The 22,087-nt window shown below is 44.3% G+C and overlaps 1 protein-coding gene across 1 annotated transcript in view; it reads left to right on the plus strand.

Moving 5' to 3' along the window:
- Positions 1-22,087, plus strand: part of radil2b (Ras association and DIL domains 2b) — a 35,178-nt gene that overhangs the window by 12,157 nt on the left and 934 nt on the right. The window contains exons 5-15 of the mRNA XM_018762148.2: positions 1,026-1,712; positions 1,826-1,863; positions 2,206-2,369; positions 3,726-3,832; positions 13,172-13,391; positions 13,526-13,698; positions 16,845-16,989; positions 17,647-17,828; positions 17,965-18,361; positions 19,311-19,420; positions 21,710-21,849. Of these exons, the coding sequence (XP_018617664.2) occupies positions 1,026-1,712; positions 1,826-1,863; positions 2,206-2,369; positions 3,726-3,832; positions 13,172-13,391; positions 13,526-13,698; positions 16,845-16,989; positions 17,647-17,828; positions 17,965-18,361; positions 19,311-19,420; positions 21,710-21,849 (2,363 nt within the window). The remainder of the gene's footprint in view (positions 1-1,025; positions 1,713-1,825; positions 1,864-2,205; positions 2,370-3,725; positions 3,833-13,171; positions 13,392-13,525; positions 13,699-16,844; positions 16,990-17,646; positions 17,829-17,964; positions 18,362-19,310; positions 19,421-21,709; positions 21,850-22,087) is intronic.

Here is a 22,087-nt window from a genome sequence, read left to right on the forward strand (position 1 = left end):
TTTTGTTGCTTAACTTTTTCCTTTCAAAATAAGTACAAGTCAACCTGAGGTTTGGTTCAATTGAATATACTTGGTATAAAGAGGTCTGTCCTCCAGTGATGTCTTGATGGGAGATGTACAGTACCTTGACAGAATTACCGATAGTGGACCTTGAGACTAGCAACTCTGTGTTCTATATTCACTGGACTTCATGACTCATTTTCCAGATGCAGGGAGATAAATAGAAAACTTTCAGTAGTAAGACTCAGGATGGGGGGGAAAGGCAGAATTTAATATGGTACTTTATTACATTCTGCGCATAAGAATGAGTGGTTGCTTGAAACTACATAAAACAAAGCATGAAAAAAATAAAGAAAGCATTCATTCAAAGAAGAAAATTAAGATTGGCATTATGAAAGGTTGGTAGTAATTTGCCTGTCTGAAATGCTTTTCTAAAAGGGATCTTTGAACCCAGCTATATTTAGCAGAATGGTTTTCCTCAGTCTGGTTGTGATTGGTTAAAAGGGATTTTTTTTTTTTTTTTTAACTTGTATGCCATTTAGCTAGGTTGTGATTGGTTAATGGCATAAGTGATCTTGACTGTGATTGGCTGAAAGGGATGTATCGTTCTGATTTAGATTGGCAGATTTGGATCAGTTAACCTAGTTTTGACCAAGTTAGATGAGTTATGCCTAAAGGGGATTTAACCTGGTTTTGAATGGTTGAATAGGATCATGCAGTGATTGGCACTACTTGAGCGTAAATCTCTTGGTAGCCTGAATCCAAATGTATATAGTCTTATTCAATATAAAATCCAAGACCTTTTCCCCAGTTCCCCCCCCCCTGCGGTCTGCTTACTGATTTTAGTTAAATAATGACCTGGTGAAACTCCTAGTTCCTGACAGTATAACTCGGAGGCACTGCTTGTACCTTCAGCTTCTTTCTTTGTTCAGGCTGCGATGTTAGAGGACTTCACTTGCTTCAGTTTTCTGTAAATATCATCTCGGTCCTTTGAGTACCTTGGTAAGCCGACACCTTTCTTCCAGGACTTTGTAATCTACCTGATGACTGGGCCGAGCACAATCTTTGGGCGCTGCAGTGAGCACTCGACGGGGGAGGACGTGGAGAGGCTGAACGTGGATGTCCCTCTGGCGGCACCGGACGTCTTACCCCAGCACTGCTGCGTGAGGCGGGTGGAGACACCCGGCGGGGGCGCTGGTGGAAAAACCTTGACGCTGCTGAGACCCTTGGGCCATGCCCTGGTGGTACACAACGGCATCCCGCTGAAGGCTGAGACTGAGCTCCACCCAGGTGACCTAGTCAGGCTGGGGGAGCACTACATGTTCATGTTCAAGGACCCCACCTCCGAGGCTGCTTCCTGTCTGCCGCCCTGGCTGAGCAGGCTTTCCGGAACCCACTCAGAGCTGACTCTGTGTGGAATGTGTGGTTCCTCCAATGCAGAAACCAAAGACAGCCTCCCCCCTGCAGAAACTGTTGCACCCCTCCTGAGGGGCCCTGATGGTCAGGATCTTGTTCTGTTTTATGAACTGGAGCAGGAGGATCGAGTCCTGAAAGACATTCTCGGCTTGGTGGATCCTCATGGAGCAGATCCCAAGCTGACTCCAGCTTTCCTGCTCTGCTTGTGCATTCAACACTCGGCCATGCACTTTGAGATGTCAGACATGCGTTGTCTTCTGCTTCGCATTGCCAGCCAAGTACAGATGACTATGTGGGTCAGTGAACCTCACCAGTCTTTCTGTCCATGCCTGTTCGGTTACCGTAGTACATAAACAAATGCCTGTATTATTTAGTGGTTTGTTCAGTAATGCTTCTGTGCTTCTCCTAGGAGAGGACCAAGGAGCTTGCAGCAATACAGCCAGAAATGTGAGTTTATCTTCGCATTCTTAATGATTATACTGTCAGATATCCCCCAATCAGCTGTTTTTGATTACCATTTAGTGAAAGAAAAACTGAACATTTTGAAGTTGGAACTTGGAATAGTCATATTTTTCTAACTTGGCGTTACAATAATATAAACGGGCAATAACAGACTCCATACTTTATTGAAGTATCTTTGTCCTGTGCTGAGCGCAGTGTATTTTTTTTCCACTGCGTTCATCACGTGGGAGCTTGAGTGCTAAGTGAACGAAAGGTATGTGTGTATGGGAAGTGGGATTTTGGTGCTCCAAATATCTTGATGGATCACTTGAGACCTGTCTACCACAGGAGAACGGAGGAGCTGCAGCAGGACACAGACGAAGTGCCCCCTCTTACTATAGAGGAGCTGCTCCCAGGCCTACGTCCGCTGGTGCTGTGGATGGAGAACTCCATAGAGCTGTTGCACTTCATCCAGCAAGAAGTGCCCAAGCTGTTTCCCTTGAGTCGTGAGGGTATGCAATGAGATTAGTGTTGTGGACCATGTGTTCCTATGTATATACAGCGTATGCAGTGTGTGTGTGTGTGTGTGTGTGTGTGTGTGTGTGTGTGTGTGTATATATATGTGTGTGTGTGTGTGTATATATATGTGTGTGTGTGTGTGTGTATATATGTGTGTGTGTGTGTGTATATATATGTGTGTGTGTGTATATATATGTGTGTGTGTGTATATATATGTGTGTGTGTGTATATATATGTGTGTGTGTGTGTATATATGTGTGTGTGTGTATATATGTGTGTGTGTGTATATATAATATGTATATGTGTGTGTGTGTATATATAATATGTATATGTGTGTGTGTGTATATATGTGTGTGTGTGTATATATAATATGTATATGTGTGTGTGTGTATATATGTGTGTGTGTGTATATATAATATGTATATATATACACAAGTGGTGGTAGTCTACAGTTACAAGAATGGTTCTGACTAGCATAATTTCAATGAAAGGGCTGTTTCCTGCAGTGTCATTCATTTCCCGACATTCCAGTCAGTCTTTTGGTTATAGCTCATTTACAACAATGAGGACCCGCCTCTCCTAGAAATCTTTGCCGTTTCAGAAAAAACAGGTTGTGGTTCTGAAATGACCGTGGTTAAAATACCGGCTTTCCCTGCTTCTCAGGTTTATACAGTTTTATACAGGAGGGTTTTTGACGACGACATCAAAGCCTCCCATCAGGATTGTAAAGGACTGTAAAGCTCTTGTGACAAATGAGAGGGCTTGTTGCACATGATTCTGATGTCAGATGTATTGTTTCAATATGTCAGCTATGTCAGCATTGCACACCCAATGTTATTCATTCAAGGCACATTTCCTACAAGGCACAAGGTCCTCTCTAGAAATAAGAAATGCTCTGGCTAGCACAAAATGGCTTTCTGGACTGATGAGGTGCAGTACAATTTGTAGTATTACTTTAGAGAGCAGTGGAAGTACCTGTAAACACACACGCATGCACACACCATCTGAAACCGCTTGTCCCAGGCGGGGTCGCGGGGAGCCGGAGCCTAACCCGGTAGCACGGGGCACAAGGCCGGAGGGGAAGGGGACACACCCAGGACGGGACGCCAGTCTGTCACAAGGCACCCCGAGCGGGACTCGAACCCCAGACCCACCAGAGAGCAGGACCTAGTCAAGCCCACTGTGCCACCGCACCCCCTTACCTGTAAATAATGAAAATAATTATAAAAGGCAGTGACACTGTATTATTATTCCAACAGTAAACTCCCACTTACGTGGCACATTTTAAAATTGTTCTTGAAATGGGGAAGTACAGGCCTTTGACTGTATTATTGTCTCTATTGTTTCAGAGCTGCTTAACTCTGATTTGTCACAGTCCGCCTTGGAGGAAGCAACCACTGTTTTGGAGGAGGTCATCATGTTTACGTTTCAGCAGTCTGTCTACTACCTCACCAAAGTGAGTGCCCTTCTCCTTACCCTCTTAGAATATTTAAAACTCACTCAGAACTGCTGAAACTCTGTCCACATTTAAGAAGGGTCTGAAAACTCAGCTTTTCCAGACTAATTTTGCCCATGAGCTCTCAAGCTCATGTATGGTGTGAATGTTCATGCACCATAACTTTATGGTCATGCCCAGATAAGCCTTTACACAGCCGCTACTCCTGTATTGTACATAAATGTTTGTGTGCATTTAAAAAAAAAAAAATTGTAGGAAGGTGATCAGGAATCTCGTGTTCTGAGTTTTATGCACCTACTCCTGTGATGAACATCGGTGAATATAGTGAAAAGAAACAAACTAACTTTACTTAATCAGAATCACACATCTACAACTATGTCTCCCTTTCTCCCAGTGTAATGCACTAATTGTATTTCTCTAAGATGTATGTCGCTTTGGAGAAAAGCATCCACTAAATAAATAAATGTAAATGTAAAACTGTCAGCCAAGGTCGTGTAGGTGCTGCAGAGGTCTAGAAATACTCCTAAATGAAACCCTTCTACGCATTCTATATGCTTATGAGAGTCACAATTTAGCTGGATCTTTTTACAGAAAATAAAACAGTCAACATAACTTCAGTTTTCTTCTTGGGTGAGGGGGGGGGGGGTAGATCTGCCAAATAAAAACCATCTGGAGAAATGATTTGATCAAGATGTAGAGAAGTTCACTGCACTGTTGAAATGATACAGTTTAATGATGCATCTTCGTCTTGCCTAACACACAATCCACACCTGGCCCCCAGATCCATTCCTTATCCCCCCCTCCCTGATGCTGCTGTTGACCCAATATGGCTCAAATGCCCTTCATTCTGTGCCAGACTATGGCTCATGTGTCTTCAGGACCACCCTGTCTTGTGGCTTTGTGGTCCATGCTCTGGGTCGTTTTCCTTTTTCCAAGGATCTTTTCTGAAATCACCGGCACTGAATGGAACATGGAAAGAAATGTCAACCAGATCCATGTCTTGCTCGGATTTATTAGCCAAAAGTACTTTTAAATAATTTAATTATGATTATTCTAAGGATTTTCTGCTGTACTAGTCGCCAGTCCCTGCCTTACAGTTGTTTTGGTAGAAGGGTGGTTCCCGTTTGCTCAGGAGATCTCTGGGGCCGTCCAGTAGGTCAGGCCCATCTGGAGGGGGAGGAGTTCCCTCTTGAGTCCCGGCTGACCGAGTGCTGCGTCTCTCTTAGCGAAGGAAGCTGCTGGCAGGCTGAATGGGACCAGCAGGATTCAAAAGCGATAACCCTGTGAACATTTCAAGGCAATGTGGGGTGGTAGTTGGGGGGGGGTAGGTGGTTTTTGGTTTAGTATAATTTTTATTTTACATTAAAAGTGACAAAGGTTAGAGCACACCTTTATTTAAATGAAAAACTAAGCTTTCGTTGTGTGAACGGTAGAGGTTTTCATCTTGCCTTTTTGTGCTGTTTAATTGTGGAGGGTGTCTAAATCAAATCAAACATTCGCTTTCTGACTCTTGGTCAGTTGTTTGGTGGAAGTTCATAAACTCCTCTCTCGCTTGAGTTGTTTGGATTGGAAAGAATTGTATTTTCACATGAAGCAGGCCCACAGGAAAACCTCATCAAATAAAGGATTTGGTCGTAATTTGTATAGAAAAAGAAGTGGACTTCTATACAAGTAAGGAAGCAACATTTTCCAGAGTTTGGCTTTTTCAGTGGCACACAGTCAAAATCCTTTCTGAGGGCGGTCAAGAAAAGAAGCTCTCGTAGTTCTCGAGAGTACACCCTTATAAGGCTGATCAGTGCTCAATTTTTAATGCTTGATCGATATTAAGAGAAAGCAGCGTGACATTTCAAACTGTTGGGGGTGGGAGATGGGCGCAGTGAACAGAAGTGTTTTTATTGCTGTATTTATTTTCTGTGTTTTTTTTTTTTTTTTTAAAACTGGTGTACAAATGTTTTCTAACAATCTGTATTCAGATGAAGACATTGTAGAAACTTTTTGACAATCTTTGTATATTCAAAAAATAAAAAAATGAATGCATCAGTCAGTTATCCTTCTACCTATGTAGAGTCCAACACTTGTTAACAGTTGTCAAAAACATGCCAATGTGACTTTTACAAGAACAGTATATAGGTTACTGGAATTGGTGTAAGTGCCATTGATATTAATACATCTGAAGTGTTGGAGCTTGGGAAGTGGTTCTTATAGCTACTTAACAATGCTATATTGTTTTTCATCTAATCGTTTAGTTCTCTTTGAGGTTTATTTCGAAATGTGGGAAGGAGCACAAAGAACATGTCATTTCCACAAAGCAAATTATTTTTAATTCAGACCCAAGTGTTGCTACTACGCTTTAGGGTAATGAAAGTACACCCTGAGTAGCTGGAAGTAGCCGGAGTGGCGCTCAAAGATGAAATAGAGATGAGTGCTTTTTTTTTTTTTTTTAAACAAAAAAAAAACCTTATTTTTGACTGATTTAAATATTTCTCATATTAGCGCAATCAGGAAATTATGCTGCTGGAATATATATGGTTTTTAAATGAACGAAACAGCAGTTGAGCCGCTTTCCCTCGCTACACCCCCGGCAGTTCCACACCCTGCCTTTGTCTGGCGCTGTGCCAGAGTTGTTGACATCGGAGATGTGTTTTTAAGGACGCAAGCCAAAGATGCAGCGAGTTGCTGCTTACAGACCTAAAGGATCTGTTTCAAGCGTTAGTCGCCCATTGTAATGTGTCACATGGGGAAATGGGTAGGCGGTGTCTTCCATGCAACAGTACACCTAGGGTGTTTTAAAGTCGTGCCTCTGCAACAAAAATTATTTTGCGGCGTTGCCATGGTACATGGACGATCGTTACAGCCTTAGGCCCTTCTGCGCTGCTGAGCCACTCATGCTTACAGTGGAATGTCAGTTGAGACCAGACTCGAATCCACAATCACCAGCCGCAGGCTCGCACTTTCAACAAAGAGTGACAGAAAGACTCCAGAGTAACATGCTGGCATAAACAGTGTATTATTATGGCCACATAATGCCCACTGGTGTGCCGATAGCAGACAACAGGGCCATTGTTTAGGCCTGTTACCACACAGGCTTTGGCTGACGGCCCAATTTCGGCAACACCGAGTTCAAGCTGCGGACCTCAGATGTGTTGTGGTGCTTCGCGGCTTTATTTATTTATTTAATACTGTCTTTCGTCGTTGCTCTTTATGGGTTTTGAGAATCATTGTGATGGTGCCAATGCCGAGAAACAAACTGCACCGAAGGAAGGAATTAGAGGAACAGTTGAATGCGAAACCATGCTGTTTGATGCGTTGTGTTCAAAACTTGCCTGTGAAGTTCAAGCAATGAAAATACAAAGGGAAGAGTGAATTTTTGTCAAATACTTTGCTATAGTTGGTTAGCTTTTTTTAAAAAATTTAACAATGTACTCCTACCAGTGTATTTTACATATAATTTACTAATTGTGGTGCTGAGTTTAGATAGACCGGCATTCCATCCAGTGGTGTACCCCCTTTCGCCTTTGTGCCCAATGCTTCCGGGATAGTCGCCGGCTTACTGCAATCCTACTCGGGACAAGCGGTTATTGAAGTTGGACGGATGGACAGATGGGTGGCGCCAAGTTCACCACAGCCTTCAAAGCGATAGTCAGTTGTGTGTCTCAAAGATCTTAAAATCATTGCAATCAACAATTTATCCCCTTGGCTCACACTTCCAAGGTACAATATAGGTATACTATACCTTATCAACCTATCATAATAAGCTATTTACTTATTTATCTATTTATCCAGAATTGTAATATTTACTGTGTCAGTACCTTGGTCAAAGGTATTGCTATGAGCAGGAGGATTTTGACCTGGCTATTTCAATTATAAGGTGATAGCTGTAACTACTGTGCTTCTTGCTGCCATTGCATACTGACTCAAGAGTTTAATGTAGGAAAAATAAACATTTTGAATTTTGTCTTTGTAACAGTTTTTACCGCTCCATTTTTTTTTTTTTTCCTCTTCCCCCCTGTCTGCAGGTGTGTTATGGATGGAACTTTTTTTAAGACATCTGAACTTTTCAGGTTCATCCCTACTAAAAATGTTTGTCGCAATTCTTGCGCAAAAGCCACATCATTCCCATTAACATCTTGTAGGTGCAGTCAGCGTTTCCGTAACCTTGGGGGACGAAGGTTGGAAAAGCGTTGGAACAGATTGTTCACACAGTCATTGATGTGGGAATGACAGCGCTTCCTTTTCAGCTTTTTTTTCCTCCCCCTTTTGCGTCGTCTGTTGACGAGAGCGCCGTGTGGGACAGATACAACACGTTCCCACCGACATGGAGGAGACGGAGAGGTTAGCTGATACCGTGCTGAGAGGAGAGCATCTGTAATCACTGCAGCCTATCAGGAAGCAGCTGGAGTGAAGAAGCGCAGGCCGGAGGGAGGCACCGCATCCTCACTGTCTGTTTCCTGCGCAGGAAGCGGGCAGGAAGCGAGGCGCTGCGGTCGAGGCTCCGGAGGGCCGAGGACAGGGGCAGTTGGCAGCGTGGTGTGGTGGACACTGTGTCATAGAGCAGATCGTCAGGTAGATCTCAGGGTCACATGGAGCAAGTTCTGCTGTTAGCACCAGTCATGCCAAAGCGTGCCAGATGGCCACCAAGAATTTACCTTAAGTCTACACTAAACTCTACGTTATATTCGCTTATTGAGCGCACACTTTTCTCCAAACTGACTTGCAGCATTAACCTAATTAGAATTATTGTGTTTATACAGCTGTGTTATTTTTACTGGAGCAGTTTGGGGTAGATATCTTTATCAAGGGTACTACAGCAGGATGTAGGTTTCAGACCAGGGACTGTTGAGTGTGAGGCAGCAGCTCTAACAACTATGCAATTTGCTGCCCACATTGCACTGTGATTTTTTTTTTTTTTTTAAATGTTCCATAGCTTTTCAGTACTGCTTTTAAAAACTCACTGGCCACTTGAATATCAAACATTCAAATTATAGCGATGGTACCAAAAGAAATGATAATGCTCAGAGGGGCATTTCAAGCAGTGCCAGCTGTGTCATGCTGACTGTAAAATGCAAATAGTATTTGAATGATATGGGGATAATTAATCATAGAAAATGCCCTGTACATGCTGAAATTTCATATAGTAATTGTTGATTATTGATCTTTGAACTATTGTTGTGAGATGTGATCTTAAAATGAGAGATTTATTGGAATGTTAGTCCTTTTTTTTATGCAGTAAGTTATTTATTTTTAATCATTTTATGCAATATATTTTTATAATAATAATTTCAGCTGTTATGTTTTGTACTTCATTTTGGTTGTGTCAGCAGAGATGTATTAATGTTGGCCACTACAGTTACAGCACGAGATTATGTTGATTGGCAAAGTGAGACACAAATGCTGCATTCAGCTCTTTCTAGGCAAAAAAAACTGCTGGGAAGATGTTGCCTGCTTTCTTACTTGCCTTGTAGTGGTATTCTTTTCTTGGAGATTTGTTGTGACAGGCATTTTGACTTTTTTTTTTTTTTTTTTTTTAAAAAAATACTGTTGTACAGTTCTTTGTAAATTTCGACTCTCCATCCCTACAAAGCAGATCCAAAGTCACGATTAGATCTGTTCCTTTGCTTTTGTGAGCCTCTCGATCTTTTTGTAAATCACCAGCGAGTCCCTGTTGGCTTACAATCCACCGCTGGGCTGCACATTGTGTTGGTGAACTCCGGAGGTTTCGGGAACCACGCGGCGAATAACTTGTCACCGGCACCGCGTGACATCCGACGTGCTTTTCTGCGGCCGCTACCGCTGAAGGGTTCTGCTACACGATGATGCTGCTCCTCCGCTTCCGTGAAAGCGTTTGTAGACGCTCCATTACTCACAGGGAAATGCAACATAAACACTCATAGTCTCAAACACTCTCTTGACACTGCTGGTGAGGTTAAATAAACACTCTGAAAACACTACCGTTGCGGGAAAGCAAAAACTTAAGAATACGTTGCTTTTTGGCATACGTTTCGGATGCGGTACGGACGCAAGGCGTGAAGATGCGTGCTGCAAACTGTGTTCCCCTTTTGGTTAACGTGTTTGAGCAAGAAATGAGCTCGTGGTCCTCTTAGCTCTTCTGCAGCAATTCCCAGAGATTCAGGACCGCTGCGGGTTTGCTTGCGTGCGCTCTTCTGCGCAGTTTATCCCGTGCAGGTGCTGCCCGGACTGCTCAGCCGTACTTGGTCTTTAGACTGGTACCGTACAGAACTGTATCACTTTAAAACGACACTAATACGGAATTGTCTGTGTTTATAACATTACAGGCTATAAATCTATGTACTGTAAATGTCACATATTTTAAAGGCTTTACACCTGTAATTACAATTTATTATCCTGTTTTGTAACAGCTGGCTGTTGAAGAAAACATAATTACATTTACACATTTGATAGATACTTGTTTCCCAAGCAACATATCTAGTGTTTAGGTACAAACACTGTTAGAGCATAGCATGTTTGTCTGGTACTGCCAATTTGCTTTTGCACATTATTTGTTTAGCTGTCTGAAGAAGTGACATAGATTAATTTTAAAAAAAAAAAAAAAAAAAAAAAAGCTCATAGTTTACCATCTGAGGGGAAATGGTGACTCTAGCCTGTTTCTGTGTTTCCAAATAAACACCACTACTTTCGCCTGTGTTTATAAGATTGGCTGGTGTGTTGGACTGACCATACTCTTGTCCAGGGTTTACTCCATACTCTTCCCCCTGTCTCCCAGGACCAGCTCTGGATCAGCATGAAGCTAACTGGATAAGGGACTTCAGAAAATGAATATAAAAGTTTAGTGCAGAACAAAAGTTGTTTCATGAAGGCCTCCAGCTGAATGAAGCTTATTACTGACAGTGCCAGTGAAGGGCTGTGATTTCACAGATGAGGCCCACAATGGCTACACTCACATAGTAACAGCAGTTCTTATTTTAAATGTCATTAATTCTAGTGGTAGAAATATGACTTCTCTCCCCCCCCCCCCCCCCCCCCCCCCACCACTGGTGGACTTGACACAGGGCCCATTGTACCACATGCTAAGGATTCGAAGTAGGAGCGCCGCTGAGCTTCAGCTGCAGCTGTATATAAATATCACACGAGAGCTGCTCCTTCTTTCTCTTCGGGTTCGAATCGCTGTCCTGCTTGACCTCCTCCGCGTCGCTTTCGGCATCTTTTCTAACCGCAGTTGGCGATTCATTTGTATTCAGATGTAGAATTCATAATTTGTCAGGCGCCATATCTTCCAGAAAATTCTTTAGGTTACTGCTTGCCTTGTGATTGTAACCAGAGGAGGAGAGCGGTTGAGGATTGCTCCTTTTCTCTCTTTCCATCTGCCGGCTCTGCTTTCCCATATTTGAGCATATTTGTGGGCCTGTGCTGGACGCGGTCGCTCCGTGGTGCCTGCGCGAGTTCTGTTCTCTTTCAAAGCTGCCTGCCTGGGCTTTTTCTGCAGCAAATTTATATCAAAAGCAAACAGAGAAGTGAATAAGGCTAACTGACTCTGCGGACCTAAAATAACAGAGATTAAAAGTGCATGTTTACTTTCGGGGGCATTTAATGCAATTCCATCTGATGGGGGAGGAAACAGCTGCTGGTGTTGCTCAGAAAACAAAGGCGTGTTTTTGGAGCTGGAGTTCCTGTACAAAGAGATGTACTCGCTCCCGGATCGTGATGAATGCTGCTGGCTGGATTTGGCAAAAAATTTTTCCCCTCCGGTTTGCTCAACCTCATTCAGGTGCTTACTTGAATGGAAGGGAGCCGAGGCTCTGAATGTTCACTCCCGGCATTATATGTGCTTGAGATTTATAGCAATACCTCACACAGTAGGAAGTAATAAAGAATAATTGTTACTTTAAGGTCTAGTAATTCACCTAATGTTTTATGTGCATATTTAAAAAAAGAGTGCAGAATTCCTGGGTTGTGGTTTGAATCTCGTCCCGGCTCTGTCTTTGCAGAGTTTGCATGTTCTCTAAGTGGAAAATGCATTCGGGTCATGGTGCTGTACGTTTTATTGCCGCAATGAGCGAGATCGAAGTCTCGGGAAACGGTTAGTGTCTAAACAGCAACTTTGGGAGCAACAAACTAGCAGTGGGGTTCCATGCTTAATAGGAGTAATAATGGAAATTCAAATGTGTGTGGAATTGTGTCGGAAAAAGTTGATTTCTTGCATGTTTGCTCACCAGAAAAAAGGAGATGTGAAGTACTTAGAGCCGGACTAAAACTGGGGTTGTAAACCATCAGCAGAATGGCTGAGCTCCACTGGAGAACTTTATGAACGGGGTCTTTGTCCTTGGATCTGCTGAAAGCACAAGATGCTTATTGGCTCTCCTCAGTTTGCCCAGACATGTCATGGCTACTAGATGGCCTCTTGTGGATCCATTAGTCTCCTATGTCAAGTGATTTGGATATTCTGATTTGGATTTCCATAAGGTTGTCCTATATAGAATACTTAAATGTGGTCCTGCTCAGGTGGGCTTATTGCTTTCCATGCTGCCATCTCTTTAAAAGATATATTGTGGCGCACGATGCTCTGGGTTCAGATGGGGCAAAGAAGGATGCATAGGCAGTGTTCATAACAAACATTTTATTAGATCACCAGCACGCAGGAAAATAATGCTTTCGGTCCGAGGACCCCGTTTCCTCAAGGACCTGCACCTCAAGCCAGCCTTCCCAGCCTGCTTAGCACTCCTAGACTTTTTCTCCACACACTCCCAAACACAGTCACCCCGTTATATTCCCCTGGAATTCCCCACAGTGGTTGAACACTTAATTTACAATTACCCATAATCCATCTGTTTACAATAGACCCGTTTCCCGCCCAAACTCTTGCTTATGCGGGTTGTTACAATATGTTATACATATGTTACTGAAACTATGCCTTAAAGTATAAATGGCTCAGCAATTTGTTTTGTATGCCAGTTGTTGTTGTTAGAAGCGTGGAGAGTAGATTTGGTTGAAAATGTGTGATATACCCATACACTAATTCTCCAGTGATATAACCAAGAGAGTGGTATGAGCAGTGATATAATATCTCTTTGCATACTGTCATTGTTTAAAATATTGTCTGCATACTGTCAATGAGGACACTTTGCAACCTTGTGAAAATTAATTTGCACACAAACCTGTAAGAAATGGGGAACTGGAGTTTTCTTTTCAGAGTAAGGGAATCTACCTTCCTCTATACTACATTTCCCCCTGCCCCCCTCCTCTATTGATCAATACAGTGTTTGGAAAGGCGTCTGCCAACAAATGAAGATGCAGATGTGTGAAAGCATGATGTATTCTGCGTGTTCTGGTCCTGCGTTCAAGATGCTTCCCTGTCCCCACCAGGCACTGTATGCGGCACTGCCCGCCGTGTTGGACAGCAACCCCTTTTCGGACCATGAAGGACTGCGGGTGCCCGAAGGTGTCGGCGGTGTCCTCGCTGTGCTCAAGAGCACCCTAGAGCTACTGTGCTCTTTCCAGGTGCACTGGGACATCACCACCCAGCTGTTCGCATACCTCTTTTTCTTCATCAACGCCTCCCTCTTCAACACGCTGATGGAGAGAGGTGAGAGTCCAGTTTGAGCTGGATTTCCTCATTGTGGAATTTTCATCAATGAAGCATGTGCCAGACAGGGTTAACTTAAATCCTGAATGTGTGGCTTTCGGAAGGTGTTCATAATATCCCTATGTCATTTCAAGGTTCCGGAGGTGGATTTTACAAGTGGTCCAAAGGGGTTCAGATCCATGCTAATCTGGACCTCCTGATGGACTGGGCGCAGGGTGCCGAACTGGGCCACCTGGCAGTAGACTTCTTCCAGAAGCTCTCCGCTGCCGTTAACCTTTTGGCGACACCTAAGGAGAACCTGCTGCAGGTCAGAGATGTTACATGCTACCTTTTCTCCCTTCCACATCTGTTCTCATTTAAATAAATATGAATACAATCACTCAAACTTCCACCAGGTCCTCAGAAACCACATAAGATTCACATTCTTTGTGGTGTTTAATACAAGTATATTGTGTCCCTGTTCTCTGGGTTCTTACCTGATGCTGGCTTTGTGTCAGCAGATAGAGCAGTGTGTATTTTACACCCTTGCACATTGTAGTACTGCAATTCCGAGGTGCCTCTTGTTCTATGTGGAATAATTAGCTAGCCCCAGAATCATCAGTGCAAGTAATCTAATGATGGAATTAGTTCTGATGGCCAGGTTTTGAAGCATGTTATGGTGCTATTGACACTTTGCTGGTAATTGAGTCTTTTGGATGATATGTAAAAAAAAAAACTCGCGTCATCCGAAATTTTATTAAAATGATGTGTGATACTGGCAAGATATTATCACACACACACATTTTCGGAACCGCTTGTCCCATACGGGGTCGCGGGGAACCGGAGCCTAACACAGGGCACAGGGTTGGAGGGGGAGGGGACACACCCAGGACGGGACGCCAGTCCATCGCAAGGCACCCGAAGCGGGACTCGAACCTCGGACCCACTGGAGAGCAGGACCCGGTCAAACCTACTGCGCCACCGCGCCCCCCTGCAAGATATTATCCTTGAAAAATATATTGAAAAGAATCCATTTCCCTGTAATCATTACTACTTTACAGTGCAAAGTGAACATACCTTTTAAAATATAATGCAACAAAGTGCCGCTTATAAAGAAAAAGTTATATGAAGTCAAAAGATGTGAACTGCACTGAGTTTACGTTCTGTTGGGGTCAAGCTGTATTGCTAAGTATTTGAATATAGAAGAAATTCTGCCTGATTTTGCTTTTTTTTCAAACATATCCCCTTGTGCTATTTCCTACGGTCCGAAATTAAGGAAGTGTGGAGCTGACCCATTTTCCTTTAACAGGAATTGTTTTGTTCTTAAAATACAAAGCTGTAACATATTAACACCTTAAGTACAGCAAAAAGCAGTTTAAATGCTGGTGTTTTTTTTTTTTTTTTTAATTTTAATTTTTGGGACTCTAAGTTCAGCCTTTTTTTGTTTTAATAGAGAGAAGAGATGATGGCGTAACTGGTCTGGTGCTCATGATTTTAATAAGCTGTATTTCAGACTCTGTGAACCTGTTAACGATTCCTTGTGACACGTGGCCTGGTTCACACCCCAGCCTTTATTGTGTGAATAAAGGAAAGTACTAAAAAAAAAAAAAGTGTGACCTCAGTGTTGGCAAATCGTGATCTAATGCAGAAGTTATGCCAAAGCGAGATGAGGAACTAATGAAGGTCATTTCGAAACACGGTCTACTAGGTTAATTTCCCCTTTAGAAAATATGAAAATGATTTTGAAAAAATGATTAAATCCGGCAGCACAAACATATTTGGGCAGTGAATAAAACCAGAGGCCTTTGTGTTGTGGTAAATCACTGCATACGTAGCACTTTAACGCATCACGTTATAGCTCATATGGATAGATAGCTCTTTATAGTTCCAGACACGTGCTTATTTTACAATTTATGAAAGTAATAAGTTAGTGTTGATTTTTAAAGGTTTTCTGTCCTCCACTTAAGTCTGAACACTTTGACACACAAAAATTGTGTGAACTGTATCTTGGTTTAATTGAGAAACTTGTGTACTTAATTCGTATGGTTTATACAGAATTCCGCTCCTTATGAAAATTTCGTGGCGGACTGTGTCACATATGAAGTGCTGAAATATTTAGAGAACACAACCGTTTCCAGCAGCGGGACCATTATTTGTGTTCATGAGAAACAGGAACACCACCCCCTATCGATGGGCAAATGTAGGCTAACGAACTGCTCTGCTATCTCTTCCACCATGGAGTAAAGTAATTCTCAGATACGGTACGAAACACAACGTTGGTGTGGAATCGTTGCTATGTGAGTGAATTCGTGCATTTACATTATCCTTTGAGCAGACGCCCTCGTGCGTTCTTTGTACACCGCTTCTTCAACATTTTTTGGTCTTTTGTTGACTGTTGTACACACCCAGCAAGTTAACAGCCTTTCATTTTTTCCATTGTTATGTCACCTGTCTACCTGTTACATGTGTTCGTGTTTATTGCCCCGAAGTGTCGGGGCAAATGTACGCTGCACCCTGCGCAATATGGACGGGGGATGTTCTAGAAAACAGTCATTCGTTCATTTCATGCTTTTGTTGAAGGCAACGTGCTGTGTTCGGCTACTTACGGTAAAGGGTACTACAGAGGGGGTAGAGTTTGGACCGGACTCCTCCTATTGCAAGTTGACAGCTACACTGCCACCGTGTCATAGTTCTTAATAAAAATCCAAATGTAAAAGACGGTTTCCTTCGGCACACACATTCATTACCAAGTGTACCTAAAATCTTTTTTTTTTTTTTTTTTTTACGATCCTGCTGTATCTTTGAATTCATGTGGTTATTACATTTACATTTATTCACTTAGCAGACACTCTTCTCTAAAGTGACTTCCAATGAACTCTACGTAGTGTTACGAGCCCACACACCGTATTCACCAAGGTGACTTACACTGCTAGATACTACTTACAATGGGTCACTCATCCATACATCAGTGGAACACACTCTTTGTCACTCACACACTACATTATTAAGGAGGTAAGTTGTACCTTTTGTCCCTTTTACAGGGGTGACAGCGCTGCGATGAGATGCTTCCTGTCTCTCATCACTCTTTACTTACGTGCTCCCCCCCCATCCTTTATATCTTCATAGTGACGCACAACAGACCCAGATGTACGCCGCAGGGTGCCGCCTGTTACTGTAATGATCTCAACCTGTCTGTGCCCCCAGTAGCAGGAAACGGTTAATACTAGCGCTTTTCATCTCTGCAAACTCAGCTCGGATACCAGACAAGTTTCACTTAAGATGTTGTCTGTTAAAGCATACAGAGCCCATAGGGAGCCCTCTTCAATGCAACTGCTTGCTTTGAGGTTCGAACCACATCGATCCTCTCGCTGTGTTCCGCCTTCCCACATGTTGATGGCCACAGAGCACATTTGTCATACCTTTCCACGTGCTTCCGCACTGTGCCCATTGCTGGTGTTTCTCTGGCCTCCCCAGGCTTCCTGGCCTTCTCTACGGGGGGAGTTTTCGCACCTGAACCCGGCCCAGCTGCACCACATGCTGCGGGAGTACGACCCGGGTCGCACCCGTCCCGCCCACTGGAGTCCCACGCCACAGGAAGCAGAGGCGGCTCTAAGTACCGGTGGGTATTGCTGCACCCAGGGCTGAACCTCATATTGTTGGTGCCCTAAGCAAGGTGATGTTTACCATGCTCTCCACACCCACTCAACACATTTCCTGAAACAGTGGGACTTATAGCTCCACTGCCTGAAACAACCCAGCCAACACAATCATGTTGTGTCCAGAATAAGAACGCAATTACGAAAGACCCCTATGAGCACTGGTTGAGAGTTCTTCGCAGTATTATGATGTGTGTGTGATGAAACATCTCTAGGTGTCTCATCTTGGCTCAATTACAAATCAGTGTAGCCCCAGTGTAAAGAGGAGGTGTCAGTGCCCGGTGAGCCTGCTCCTGCCCTGTCCACGGCACTGACCCTCTTGGTGGGGTTTGCTTTCCTCTCCACCCTCAGAGGCTCTGACCCACATTCTTTCTGTAACCAGGATGTAACCATGGCTCGGCTTATCTGCTGGAAACCCAGGGGCATGGTTTTCTTAGTGGTGCTTGTATTCTCCTTAGCCACAAGTTTTATTTTAACTGTGTCTGTGTTTAACAGACACTTTTATCTAAACTTAAATAATGTATTCATTACTTCCGAATTCCAGATCTTGAGTGTTTGCTTCTCAAATCAAGCCACTTCTTCTGTCATTCGTTGACTTTTCGACTGTCTGAATTCTGCAGCTGCTATCCTGGAGAGCTTTGACAACCACCCACCTCTTGTTCTGCCTACTGATGGCTTTCACTTGGAGCTGGGGAAGCTGATCCGTGATGCCAGGCTGTGTGAGCAGCTGGCCAGACTACAAGGCTCACTCCTGGATTCTTCTCCCAGAGGTCCTCCTGCCAGCCCCAAGCAGCTCCTGCAGGTAACCCACTGCATGCCTCCCAGTAATAAACGGAAGAGGCCCTGTTTGTTGTTGTTTGAGGTTCACCCCCTTGACGGTGCAGATAATATACTGAATGTCCTCTCGTTTTTATTCACTGGGCCATCCCACTGTTCAGAGTCTGCTATCAAAGCCAGAGAAAGAAGAGCAGGTGGCACCTCCTGCATGTGTTGCTCCACACCAGGACTCAGAAACCCCTTTGTACACCCCACGGGACAGAGAGGAAATTAATCTTGACTCAGCAGCCGGTCCTGGCATCAGGGAGTCACCCACCTGTAGCCTGAGCTCCCACGAGACGGTTCTGACCCACAAGCTGAAGAGCTTGGAGCTCCAGGCTGCCCTGCCCAGAGATGTGGACTTGAAATTCCGCAAGCGTTCGGCCCTGGACCCGACTTGCCTCCTTACGCCGCCCCACACGCCCCAGGAGTCGGCTGAGCTGGAGTCTGGCCAGAAGGAGGACACTCTCTGTTGCATCACAACCAGCTCCCAGGAAGATGCACGTCTCCAGACCAAAGGTAACAGAAGAGATTGGCCAGCTGTCTGTATGGCTTCCTCTATAAAGCAGATGTTTCCAGAAACGTTTGCTTGCGCTTCAGTAATTCAGACATGCTATTTAAGGTTTGCTGTTGTGGTAACAGAGGCATGTGTTTTCCACATTGAAGTTAAACTACAATGCAGTGCTCTGAGTACAACAGTGTGTGTGATGCCACTTGTCTAAACATTTTTTTTTTTTTTTGCATGAAAAAACATGTCCGCCTTGTTACAAAGGCATTCATACCATGAGCTGTGATGGGTAATCCGTAGAGGGCAAAAGGATAACTGTGCTGTGAAAATACTAACAAAGTCCAAGGAAACATTTCATCTTTCACCACCGAGACAGATGCTAATGACAAGAAGTTTTTTTTCTTCCAAAGTAAAAACAGCCAGTGTGAACAATAGAGATGGTACATCCTTAGCTTCCCACCTTTTGTATTCATACCATGCTGGGGATTGCAGCAGAACCCCAGACAGGATAAGGAACAGACATTACCATTGTGGTGCCCTGCATAAAGTGTCCTCTGAAAGGAGGAGCCGGAGTGAAAGGTTTCGGAGGCTGAAGGGGCTCGGTGTGGTGTGAGCTGTGAGGGCATGTAAGAATGACCCTCTGCTTACCCCTGTCGAGGCTGGGAGTGCTTGGACATGTTGCAAAGATGAACATGCACAGAAATGCCTAGATGCAGTTTTGTGCGCGGTTAGATGTGCCAGATGTATTAGTTAAATGTCATTTTGCTAGTTTTGTTCATCTAGCTGTATTGATGATCACTTAATTAGTAAAAGACAGCGATGTGTGTGTGTGTGTGTGTGTGTGTGTGTGTGTGTATATATGACAAAGTGATCGATGTAATGTGATTCTCAGTGACACTTGAGAAGTAGACGACGTAGGGTACAGTCAATGAATACGTATGCTGTTGATGCGGTCTACAGGTGAGAGCTGTGCCGCCGAGGAAGAAGAAGCAGGTGGAGATGAAGAGGTGTTTACTGTGGAGCTGCAGAAGGGACCCAGTGGGCTCGGTCTGTCTCTGGTGGACGGAATGGTGAGTGAGAGCTTCTCTTGCACCTCCATCTGCGAACAAATGGCATAAAACCACTGTGCGGAGAAAGGTGTTTTTTTTTTTTTTTTTTTTTTTTTTTTAATTTGAGCTGCTGGCACAGATTTCCTTCAGAAGATGGTCTCAGACCTGAGTGCACAGGTGTGGGGATGTACCCTGAGCCCATATATAGCCCGCTCTTGAATTGGGCCAGAGGGATTCGGAAAGTCACCCGTGGGCACAGCTTGTTCTTGAGTACACAAGGCATTTGTTGTCTGCCTTCCCTGCATCAGTCTGACCTGAGCAGCGGATTAGCGGTCCGGTCGGGCCTCCGTTGTCTGCTCTCCCAAGGCTCGAGTGGGCCAGCCAAAAGGGGCCGGAGCCCATGGTGCCGCGAGGGGTGTGCCCAGGGCCACGGCCAGCTCACTTTGGTTAACTACAATCCAGAACTCCTCCTATCCTCCTCAAGCATAGAAATGCTGCCTTTGCCAGAGATCCACCAATCTGGCGATCCTGCAGTCCCGCATACACATAGCCAGATCCATTTTATGGTAATGCATGGTTATGAGACATGAAAATGCAAACTGCCCACATGTACATATGTCCTTGTCCACAATGGGTTTTCTCCCGGGTGGAGCTCCGTCCCAGTTTAGCAGGCCGAGACTTTCTGCCAAACATCCTTGCAGAGCGAGTGGTCGGTCGGCCACTGGACTTCTCACACTACTCGCCCCAAAAATGTTATGTCTGCGTGCGGTAAGACATCCCACAACACATCGGTCTTATCTCTTTTGTCATGAGAAAGGCTCTAGTAGGCTTTGTCACAAGGGTGTGTTTGCAAGGGAAGGGAACTTGCGGTGTAAAAATCTGCACTTCCCCCTCATCTCGCTTATGGTAGTGACACAGAAATGAGCTCTGTCTCTCTCTTGTGTGAGTGTGTGTGTGAGAGCAAATGATGAACCATGGCAGAGGAGAAACAAGCTGATCTGTCAGAATGGGGTACATCTTGGAACTGGTGTAGGGGAGCAGGTGTCTTCGAATGGGCCTTTTTCCCAGGGCAGCAGCACTGTGGAAAGAGCACTTCAGGGTGGCATTACTACAATGTGGTGAGCTGGTAGATTTTATTTGAGGCTTTGCTGAATCACTGTTCAAGAGGTGTGATTAACTAGTCCTTGGTCTTTTGTGAGTGCCTGCCGGGCAGCATGACGTCACCGGTGCGTCCGCTTGGTCCGTGAGCCGAACAAGCCGCGTTGCTCATGTGGCCGTGCGGTCAGGGAGCTCAGAAGTAACTGGAAATGGCTGGAGTGTGTGTGTGTGTGTGTGTGTGTGTGTGTGTGTGTGTGTGTGTGTGTGTGAGAGAACATCATCTTTAGAAGAGCGTTACAAAACGCTACGATGGCAGTTCAGTTAGCTGTTACGAAAAAACAGTAGCCCGGTTCAATTGAAGTTTCTAGAAGCCGAGCTGCACGTGTAATTATTTTACTTGGAAGGGCACGCGGGCACTTGTGCACAAATCGGGAGGATGCGGCGTCATTTAGGACGTACGGAACGATCCCTGTGACCGAGTGACCTTTCCGCTGCCACGGCTTTTCCTCTCCTGAGACAAAGCCCTGGTTGGGCTCAGCTGCAGGCTCCAGAAGAGAAACCCAATGCGTGAGACTCGGCATGTTCCGGAGACTCTGTGTGTTTATCCTGGACTGCGTGATGTCATTTAAAAGTTGTACAATGCCATGAAATTACAAATTATGCCTCTATTGTTACTGAAACCACTCTGGCTCTGGGATGTAAACCCAAGAGTTCAAGGGCTGTGAGCTAAATGGCAGAATGGAAAAGATTATAACCCTTTCAGCCTTTCATTACATGCTGTTCCACTGGGATGGTCATTCCTAGAGCCTCTCCCAGCCTCTGCACCCATACATCTTGAGCCTGCGCTCGTAATCACTTTCCTTGCCATGTGTTTCCTTTCCTGTTTTGCTACGGTAAACTGGTTAAATGCCATATGAGAGCACAATACATTTGCTCCCGTTCAGCTCTGCCTGCCTTCATCCAAGATCAGAGATACTCAGCCTTTGTGTGATCCAGTGGTCTTGGAGCTCTTTATTTTCAGTCCTGTTGGTGGAAATGTAGGCCCAAGAGCGCCACCTTTTGCCTGTTCACCCAAATTCTCTACTGTTCACTTAGTATTGTTGATTTTTGTATTATGGGAACTGTTTGCTTTAGGCTAACATGCTGTGCGGAGCATGGTATTTTGTCGCATGTACAATACTCATGCAATCCCTTTTCTTACTCTGTGGGTAGAAAACGGCACTGAAAATGAAAGGGATTTATATCAAGTCGGTGGTTGAGGACTCACCTGCTGCGTGGTGTGAGAAGCTGAGTCAAGGAGACCGCATCCTGGCCGTGAATGGAGTGAGCCTAGTGGGAATGGACTACAACAGGTAAAAGCTCCTTTATCGCTCTACTTCAGTGAGAACCATCCCTTGTGCACTGGATGGACACAAACGTGTCAGTCTGCACTTAAACTGTTACTGCAAATTAGGCGCGACTGCTACCAAACTGCTTGAAGAAATATGTCTCCATTAATTGACTATATTAGGAATAAAGCCCAACCATCAATATTTGAACTCTGCCGGTACATTAGCGATCATTGTTTCCAGGTCTATGTAGAGATTAGTA

The sequence above is a fragment of the Scleropages formosus genome, chromosome 20 (assembly GCF_900964775.1).
Source record: "Scleropages formosus chromosome 20, fSclFor1.1, whole genome shotgun sequence".
Classification (NCBI taxonomy): Eukaryota; Metazoa; Chordata; class Actinopteri; order Osteoglossiformes; family Osteoglossidae; genus Scleropages; species Scleropages formosus.